The 9881-nt window shown below is 39.3% G+C and overlaps 2 protein-coding genes across 3 annotated transcripts in view; both read left to right on the forward strand.

Annotated features, from left to right (window-relative positions):
- The window catches only part of LOC150065692 (myb/SANT-like DNA-binding domain-containing protein 3), a 129562-nt gene extending 128704 nt beyond the window's left edge, over positions 1 to 858 (forward strand). For both annotated transcript variants that reach the window (XM_090330334.1, XM_090330335.1), the window contains one exon: positions 710 to 858. In XM_090330334.1, coding sequence (XP_090186460.1) covers positions 710 to 794 — 85 coding nt within the window. In that variant the 3' untranslated portion in view covers positions 795 to 858. The remainder of the gene's footprint in view (positions 1 to 709) is intronic.
- A 1013-nt stretch (positions 859 to 1871) lies between these two features.
- On the forward strand, positions 1872 to 8770 carry Cavin4 (caveolae associated protein 4). The gene is made up of 2 exons (XM_090330337.1): positions 1872 to 2723; positions 8024 to 8770. The coding sequence occupies exons 1-2, from the start codon at positions 2316 to 2318 to the stop codon at positions 8681 to 8683; spliced, it is 1068 nt and encodes a 355-aa protein (XP_090186463.1). The 5' UTR covers positions 1872 to 2315; the 3' UTR covers positions 8684 to 8770.
- The last annotated feature ends 1111 nt before the right edge of the window (positions 8771 to 9881 follow it).

Here is a 9881-nt window from a genome sequence, read left to right on the forward strand (position 1 = left end):
ATAACTCAATACCTTTGGCATAGACAGAGCCACATTTGTGATTTAGCAGGCAGGGAGAAGAGCAGTTACAGTGCTGTAAGAATGCTCCACAGTGGGGAGGAATTCCTAGTGAAATGAGAACAGAACGGTGAATAACTGTCAGCTTTCCTTGTGGTTCTCTGCTAAGCCTCGTCGTGAACATGTGGAGGGAGTACATCCGTTGTGGGTTACTATCTGAAGTCAATGAGCATTCTTAATATGTTCACATTCCAGATTAGATGCACAATTCTTTCTGATTTCTTCCTTCATCTACACTTGTCTTGTCATTTTAGGAGCATGATAATGCTCAGGAATTGTATTCTGGCCAATATCTTTTCTGTGATCCAGGCTTTTGTTGTTGTTGTTGTTGTTGTAACGTTGTTAGTCACTGTGGTTAGGAAGTTCCCAGGCCAGTGGGGTAGGCATTCTTCTCAGGAATGAGTTTTGCTTTGTCCCCTTCCTATTAATATATGCCCAATCCTTTTTTCCTCCCAGCTTGATAGAGGAGCTAACAAGCTGCCATCGCTTTTATCTTATTACAGATACGTAACCTATCAATTAGCTGCTTGTCTCTTTGTACATATAATCTGACTTTGTATGTGAAATATATTACTCAAACAATTGAAATCTCTTCAACAAAATGATCCAGTTGATCCTTTCCTTTCTTCTTCTTCTTTTTTTTATGTAACAGAAAATGCCCTAAGAACAATAGAGGACGTCGACAGAAGCAGAACCTAGGCCATTTTACTTCAGATACATCCTCCAGAATGGTGTAAACGGATAACTTTTATATGCACACTGACCATGTGATGTACATTTACGATGTCTTTTTTTAAAGAATGGAAACATTTATTTCAGAGGCCTTATTTTTGGACATTTTTAGTGTAGTACTGTTGGCTCGTATTTAGAATATTTAGCTACAACAGTTTTGGACTGTTTAGTAGTCTTTGTTTTATGTTTTTAAATACAGATATTGGTTTCACAGATTTGTACCACATGGTAATACTAAAACCTTGTTCTTTACCCACGGAATGTAATATTTTTGCAAAGATGGACCCATTTCACAAATGGTTCTAAAGTCATACTCACTTCTCTCCCAGTGACCATAGCAAATTGACCAAGCATGAACTAAAGGTAAAAATGTTTACAGATTACTTTTCTTACAAAAAATAAATAAATCTAGAAGACACTGTGTTTAAATAGATATTTAAATGTTTTTGAAATTTAGTATCTGATTTTTTTAGACACTGCCTACCGCATGAACTGTAAAGCTTTCTGTGTTAGATGTAAATTATTTATAAGATGAATGGACTGGAGTTTGATTATTCCTCTTTGAAAAAAGATTACTAATAATTTGAAATAAAATTACCTGGTATAGAAATAAGGGAAACAAATAATTGAAAAGTAGATTTAGTTATTGTCAGAATAGAGTGTTAACAGATCAGGATGAAGCCTACACTTTCAGTTAAACTACTTTAATACACATTCATTTTTAAGCAGACTATTTGTTTTAATGTAAATTGTATCAAGTGTTTGTGACTATAATACAATAATTGTTAATGATTGGTGCTCTTCCAGTGAGCTTAAAAAATGACCCAAGACCTCTCTCAAATTTGTCCTATAGTAGTAGCTAGATGAATAGATGGTTGTTGTTTAAAAGTCTGAAGTGTGAGTAGAATGTATTGAGCTGTTTAATGTGTAGTTTAGATCCTCAAAAGTATGCATGAAGAATTCAAAGACTATGTTCAAAATTAAATATTAATTTTCATATTTGTTTTGGAAAGCATGTTATAATATAATGTTTTCTCTATATGGCCTCTGTTTTGGTGTGGTTATTTACTCTATTGTTTGGTATTGATGTATCAGTTCATATAATAATGAGATTAATAGGAGAAGCAATTTCCCTGTGCTTTTACAAGTACTGTTTGAAATGATCTTAAGACAAAAAGTTTCATCCAATCTTTGTCAGTTTTTTTTTGTTACTTGGCCTATAGGCTTAATATTAGCAACACAGTGGCTTTAATGAACTTCAAAAAAAAAACCAACTTTCCTCTTCTACCCACACAGTCTTATTTGAGTCCCTTAGTCAGTCAGCAAGCATGTTTGGAACAGTCCCCAGTGCTTTGCAAGGGCTCATATTGCAGGACAGTCATGTATGGGTATTTGTAGTTATAAATACTTGACCACTCTCCAGCAAGTGGGCTTTCTAACCCTTTAAGCAACCCTGTTGCCTGGCTTTTGGTTTCAAGTGCCAGAATTGATTGTGGTAGGACTCCTTTCTCTGAGAAACAAATAAAATGGAGCATAATGGGTCTGCTTCCAATGCTGATAAAATCCACCAGAATCGCCTGTCCAGTGTTACCGAAGATGAAGACCAAGACGCTGCTCTCACCATTGTGACTGTGCTCGGCAAAGTGGCTACCATTGTGGACAGTGTACAGGCAAGCCAGAAGAGAATAGAAGAAAGACACAGGGAGATGGAAAATGCCATCAAGTCTGTGCAGATCGACCTACTGAAGCTTTCGCAGTCACATAGCAATACTGGCTATGTTGTTAACAAGCTATTTGAGAAAACTCGAAAAGTCAGTGCTCATATTAAAGATGTGAAGGCCAGGGTGGAGAAGCAACAAGTTCATGTGACAAAAGTTGAAACCAAGCAAGAGGAAATAATGAAGAAAAACAAATTCCGTGTAGTAATATTCCAGGTAAGCTTGATTGCTTTAATTTAGTATTGTTTAATTGTCAAAAAGTCAGGGTCCAGTGTCATATCTTAGCCGTTGTGTATACTTAGACAGTAGAGCTCTATAACAGCAGAAAGCTCAGAAAATAAAACATTTCTAGGTCACCTAATGGTACTATCCAGCCTATCAGTATTTTGAGCTTCTTGAAGCATTTCATGTAATGTGAACTGTCAGAGCTAAGGCTATTTCTTGACTTTGAAACTTAATATTGGTCAGGCTCGTTCAGCATATTAGTTTTAATAGCATGATACCCTCTCTTAGACTTGGAGAATGTTAGAACTAAAGGGTCCGAAAACCACGAATTTTACTCTTAACATCTCCCCAAATCAAGAAGCTAAAGGGAAGTACCCCTACAATTTCTCACAGAGAGCCAGTTTAACCTGTAAAATATAAAGCTTTTCAGAATATAATTTATTGGAATTTTTATCTGTACATTACAATAATAAGAATTGTTCCCTGTTTCTCAGGTAGTTTTATTTTTATATGGCTAATAAAGATATGGCAGAAGCATAAATAGTTACAATCAGCTTTTTAGTGAATTGAATATTTTTGTATGACTCTTCGTATTGAGTTTAATTCCTACAACACTGTTTTCAATGCTTATGTATTTCTTTGACATGGAAACATATCCATGGCATATGAATAATATGTCCAATGCATTGTGAAAATTCTTCAAAATGAAAAGAAGTTGAACTCTTCTCTCATAGTAAAACAAAACCAAACGCAGGATATAAGACTAAACTAAACCCAGAAAAGGAATTACCAGGCATTTCATAAAAGGCAAAGTAAATAAGGATGAATTTCACTCATTTCAATAGTCCCTATTGGGACTACTGGCTAGCACAACATGTCTGGAAGGCATGTTTTGTTAGTATGCATTATGAACTTCAAAAACTTACAAACCTCTAGCCCCAGATTTTGTCGTGCTACATAATTTGTTCTCTGCATAAAATCAGGAATGCAAGCTAGGGCATTTACTTGGTGTATATACAATATTTTATCACATGTACATTTTAAAAATGTTTGTCAATGCATGGGGAGAAAACAAGGATAAAAACAAGGTGAAACAGGAACACAGTTGGGTGATATAGGTGAGTATTTACTAAATGACAAATGTGGCCCCATAACTCTCTACAGCATTTTTTATGAAGTAGTCAATTCTCCACAGCCCTTGGCCCACCCTAGGGATGGGAGAGTGGCATTTTGGATCTGGCTTTAAGAGGTCATAGGTTATTGAGGAAAAAGATCAGGGAAGAGAGAAAAATGTGTCTTGTTTCACAAGTAGAGTGGGAAGTGACATTTGAAGTCCTTTCCCTTCTCTTTTTCCTTCTGGGTCCTTGGAGATCTCTCCAACCTTATAAGTTTTATCTTAATTTCAGAGGCCAGTGCCAGAGTTAGTGCAAGTATTGTGAATCCAGGTTTGTCTTTGGAGAATGGAAGTATTGATTCTCCATGTCCCTTCCCAGGGCCCGAGCCATGGTGGGTTTATCTCATCCTCTATGTGTATATACTGAGCCAAGTGGACCAGATTTCAATCAAGATTTACAAAAACCACAGCCACGAAGTTTCTGAAAAGTTGTAAAAGTTCTCGTTGACCTTGTCCACATGTGTAATTCTGTTTATCACCCCTGTTTTTTTTTTTTAAGTTTATTTTTAATTTAGTCGCAATCTCACTATGTAGCCCAGGCTGGCCTAGAACTTACAAGCTCACCCTGCTTTTTGTTCTTTTAAAAGATTGGCCAAGCTCTGTGGTTCACACCTGTAATCCTAGCTACTCAGGAGGCTTGAGATTTGATGATTTCGTTTCCAAGGTAGGCCAGGAGAAAAGTCTTGAGACGTCTTGTACCTCTGATTAACTACTGGAAATAGAACTGTGGCTCAAAGTGGAAGAGCACTAGTCTTGAGTACAAAAAGCTCAGAGATAGTGCCCAGGACTAGTATGGGTAAAAAGTTGAGGTTTTCATTTACTTCTTTATTTTCAATAACTTAACCATTTTTCCTTTCTTTGAGTCCCTATAATTGCTTAACCGAACTGAGGCAGACTGATTTAGAACAGGCCTCTTTTAAGATAGTATGCTATGAAGATTTGTGAAGTTGTCCAGAGTGAACAGCTGTTTGCCCTAAAGCAAGTGCCTGCTGTCTTTTATAAACGTAAGGAGAAAGGGTAAAGGCACATGCAGTCAGTGGCCGTAGAACTAAGTCATGAATTCATTACTTTGATAATCAGGTCCGTTTAATCTAATATCCAGCATACTACACAAATGGTACTTTTTAAAGAACCTGGACAATATACTGATGTTTGGAAATTACTCACTAACACAGTCTTATAATTTTGAATGATCACTACAGTGTATTTACCATTAACTTAAAGGTATTATGTGATAAATAGATCTTCGTAGCAATGACCTTTTCTGCTCCTACCTGTTTTACAATTTTTGTTTTTTTGCTAATTTTTTGACCAGTCCTAGAGCTTGAACTCAGGGCCTGGGCACTCACTGTCCTTGGGCTTTCTCAAGGCTTAGTACTGTCCCACTTGAGTCACAGTACAGCTTGTAGCTTTTTTCCCCCAGCCTGTCTACCAAGTAGAAATGGCTCTTTGGTGCCTTGCTTTTCTAATTATACCTTGTCAGGCCAGCCCAGCCTCGCCCACGCTGTGTTGCTATCCACCGCAGCAGGTGTCAGGAAAGGACATAACTTCAATGCTTCTAACTGATTCATCAGAGAGTTAGGAGATTTTTTTTTTTTTGTGGCTCCTAGATGCTACAACTCTGAAGCCAAAGAATTTAATTTTAAATAAGTATCCAACACAATTAGGCATCAGGAATGTCTTTCATATCATGAAGATGAATTTTTAGCATATGAGTAAATGTGTTTCTTCTGTGTATTGCTTTGTTGTTGTTGTTTGAGTGAATAGAATTAATCGTGATCTGATTAAGAAAAACTTCATATTCCTTAAAATTATGCCTATTTTGTTTTAGCTAAATAGTTAAGATTCCTTTACCTGGTGGCCTGGGTCAGCCCTCAGCATGGATGATGTCTTGTCATCCCCAGTCTGATGCTCCTTTCGTTTTGTTTCATTTTCTTGTGGTTTTGGGGTCACCCCTAGGGCCTTGTACCTGCTAGACAACAGCTACTCTGCCCCTGTGCTACATTCCCAGCCTACAAAACCTTTAGTTCCATGCCAGTGTTAATGACTTCTAAATTTGTTCTTCCTGTTCCTCCTCCCTCCTGAATTCCATGCTATGGTGCCTGCCTCAGCTGCCTACTCAGCACCTCTGCCTCCGTGTCCAGTGGGCATTTCCAGAGCTGCCTGTTTAGAGCTCGTCATTTTTCTTCAGCTTTTGCCTCCTGCTCTCTCCCTTTTGCAGGTCATGTACTTGATGACTATCTTTGACATTCTACACCTAATCTAGTAGCAGTAACGCTGGCTCTTACCTGAATTTGCCCACAATCATCCTGGTCTATCTCCCACCTGCTTGAACACAGTGCTGCTAACTCATCTTATCTTGTCCCAGTAGCTTGTCTTCAACACAATAACCCTTTTAACAGAGTGGGTCAGATCTACTGTCTTTAAATCCTTTTTCTTCCAGTCATAAATGGAATAGGAGCCACTGACATTATTAGGCACAGAGCCTTTTATGACCTGGCCCTCATTTCCTTTCTCTCTCTCCCACCCTCCTCCTCATGTCTTTTATCCACTTTCTTCTTGCACAATGCTGGTCTCAGAGCAGATTTCTTATTAGGAAAGCCTTTCTGGCCACTTGTTTCAAGTAGTTTCTTTTCCTGCCATTGAATATCCACTTCCCTGGTTTATTTTTTTGTTTGTTTTATTTTTAAATCTTAGCACTTTATATCCAGCATACTATATATTTTACTTATTTATAGAATGTAAAATCATCCTGTTTTCTCCATAGACATTCCTAGCATATTGATTTAGTGTATAGTGGTGTTTAGTAGCTTCTTGTGATGACAACTCTTTTATTTGCTCCAACAATCATTTATCAAGAATACCTTGTATGTACAAGGTGCTCAGCTATTGGCATACATACATTTTAAGTGAAGACATACTGCTGCTTTTAAGAAACCCGTCATGCGGTGAAGGCTCCAGAAATATATGTGTAAGTGAGTGGAATTCCAGTTCGGTTCACGTAGTGATAAATATTACAATAGTGGCACACTCATGTTGTTTTGGAGTAAATTGGAGAGTAATCTAGCTATTGAGGGAAGTTGACATCTGAGTTGATTTGTTTGTTTGTTTGTTTGTGTGTGTGTGGGGGGTCATAGGGCTTTGAACTCTAGGCCTGGGCACTGTCCCTGCGCGCTTCACCTCAAAGCTAGTGCCCTATCACTGGGCCTGGGCATTTTCCCTGAGCTCTTCAGCTCAAGGCTACTGTCCTACCGCTTGAGCCACAGCACCACTTCCGGTTTTCTAAGTGGTTAATTGGAGGTAAGAGTCTCATGGACTTTAGTGCCCAGGCTGGCTTTGAACCGCAATCCTCAGATCTCAGTCTCCTGAGTAGCTAGAATTACAGGTGTGAGCCACCATGCCCAGCAAGAGCCGCTGCCTTCTTCTTCTTCTTTTTTAATCAAATTAATTTTTATTTTTATTATGAGTTTGTGTGCCGGTACTGAGACTTGAAATCAGGGCCTGCGTACTGTCCCTGAGCTGCTTATGTTAAAGGCTAATTAGGATTACAGGCGTGAGCCAGGGACCACCTGTCTTGAATAGCCTTCTAATTACACTAAAGGATTCAAACTCCCTTCTTGGAGTTTTCAAGGCATATAATCAAGGCTCTGTTTTAGAAGTATTTCATAGCAAGTTCTTAAGTGATGTTCTGGAGGGAGAGGAATCAGCGAGAAGGATTTATAGTTTCAGGCCTGAGGTGACAGTGATCTGAATTTAAGACATTGGTTGAAGAGTATGAACCTGAGTTATTATATAGTCTCATCGATGAGGCTAGTGACTTGGGTGGATCTGGGTGGTTCTGGGTGCTGAAAGGTACAGACGGGACAGGAAGGAACACATGGAGAGGATGAATGCAGTGTCTGTGGTACATCTGGGAGGAGGAGCTTAGCAATTTCGAAGTAGAGCAATGAAGATAAAATGTTTGAGCAAAGGACCATTGAGAGAGGAGCCCTGAGAAATACGAGCTTTCAGGAGGCAGAGGATAATCAGCAATGAGGGCAGATGGTGAGGTGTGTGTAGCAGGTCTCAGAGCTGTGGAAAGGAAGCACTAACATGCTTTGTTTTTCCTCTCATTCAGGAGGAGCTTCGCTGTCCGACTTCCCTGTCTATTGTTAGGGACAAAAACCTAACTGAGAACCCAGAGGAAGAAGAGGAAGTCTTTGATCCGCCCATAGATCTTTCTTCAGATGAAGAGTATTATGTTGAAGAAAGCAGATCTGCCAGGTTTAGAAAGTCAGGCAAGGAACGCATTGATCATATCAAAAAGGCGTTTTCCAAAGAAAGCATGCAGAAGACACGGCAGAATTTTGACAAGAAAGTGAACCGAATTAGAACTAGAATAGTGACTCCTGAGAGAAGAGAAAGGTTGAGGCAGTCAGGAGAGAGGCTGCGGCAGTCAGGAGAAAGATTTAAGAAATCTATTTCTAATGCTGCTCCTTCCAAGGAAGCTTTCAAGATGCGTAGCCTCAGGAAAGCTAAGGATACAAAGGCAGAAGGGCGGGAAGCAGGGCCGGACTTGGGTGTGGACGTCCTTGCAGGCAGTCCAGCTCTTGACCCCATCCATGAGCTCCACCCCAATGAGTTCAGTGAAACCCAAGAGGAGGCAGGCAGGACAGGGTATGTGCCCCAGGGAGGAGGGGAATTCCCAACCCCTGAGCCTTTAAAGGTTACTTTTAAATCTCAGGTGAGAGTAGAGGATGACGAGTCTCTCTTGTTAGATTTAAAGCAGTCTTCATAAAGAGGAATTGTATATAAAATTATGAACCCTTGCTCATGTAGTTTTCATTGAATAATAATAATATAGTCGTTTATATTTTGTATGTCATCTGGGGAAACAAATAGTATAGTTTCATTTTATGTTTAAAACCTTAAAGATTATGTATATCTATCTATTCATGTTCTTTGGGAATTCTTATTACTGAGCATATACAATTTGGGCAGCTTTTTCTCTCGTGTCATGCTTTCTCATGGCTTCTAAGTTCCATTCTCTCGAGAGAATAGTTGCTTGGCTAGGCTGTAGATTCATATGAAACCCATCATTTACAAGCAAACTCTATAAATTTTGGTCTAGATTAATGACGTGTGGTTCACTCCAAAGAATACCATCATGTGTGGATTACATCATCCAGATTCATCCACTCCACTCGACACGTTCTGTAGCCAGAAAGCCACACCCTTTCTGAAGCTTGTGCATGGGGAATAAAAAAGTTGAAGGTCAGGACTTGAGCCTTAGTAAGTAGCATAATAGCTTTATTATTAGTGAGACACCTGGCAAGTCACCTGTGTATTCTCATCACTAGAAGTGAGGATGGCTTGCTTTGCTTTCCTGCCCTTTTCAGAGGATAGCTATGAAGATGAGAGGAAATGTCACACGCACTGGGAGAGCCAGAAGCACAACTGGAGAAACACAAACCAACTGTGTTCTTTCAAAAGCAGAATTGAAATAATTAGGTCTTGTGATGAAGCCTCAAGCATTAGGCAGAGAGAGAGAGAGAGAGAGAGAGAGAGAGAGAGAGAGAGAGAGAGAGAGAGAGAGAGAGGGAGGGAGGGAGGGAGGGAGGGAGGGAGGGAGGGAGAAGGAGAGGGAGAGGGAGAGGGAGGAGGGAGGGTAAGAGGAAGAAGGAGAGGGAGAGGGGCCAGAAACTAAAGGTTGAGCAGAAATTAAGTTTGATCTTAAGACATCGTTTTCACAGAATCACAAATGAAAAACAATTGGCTTGAATGATCAATCACCTTTTCATCAAAGACTATGAACAAACCTTGGGTACCATTGCTTCTTAAAAAATGTTTTCTGGACAATTGTTTTTGATTTTCTTTTGATTTAGGTTATGGGCTAAAGAAACTTCTGTTTGAAAAGCATGATGTGTTAAGATGTGTTGTCAAGTGGCCTTTAAAGTCTTTCCTGGGGCAGAAGATTTCATTGCTGTCAGTATTTG

This window comes from Megascapheus bottae, chromosome 3, assembly GCF_031878675.1.
Source record: "Megascapheus bottae isolate mThoBot1 chromosome 3, mThoBot2.hap1, whole genome shotgun sequence".
Taxonomy (NCBI): domain Eukaryota; kingdom Metazoa; phylum Chordata; class Mammalia; order Rodentia; family Geomyidae; genus Megascapheus; species Megascapheus bottae.

Coding starts and splice junctions, on each gene's coding strand:
- Cavin4 (XM_090330337.1), top strand. CDS start 2,316: ATGGAGCATAATGGGTCTGCTTCCAATGCTGATAAAATCCACCAGAAT. Junction 2,724..8,023: donor TCCGTGTAGTAATATTCCAG/GTAAGCTTGATT, acceptor CCTCTCATTCAG/GAGGAGCTTCGCTGTCCGAC.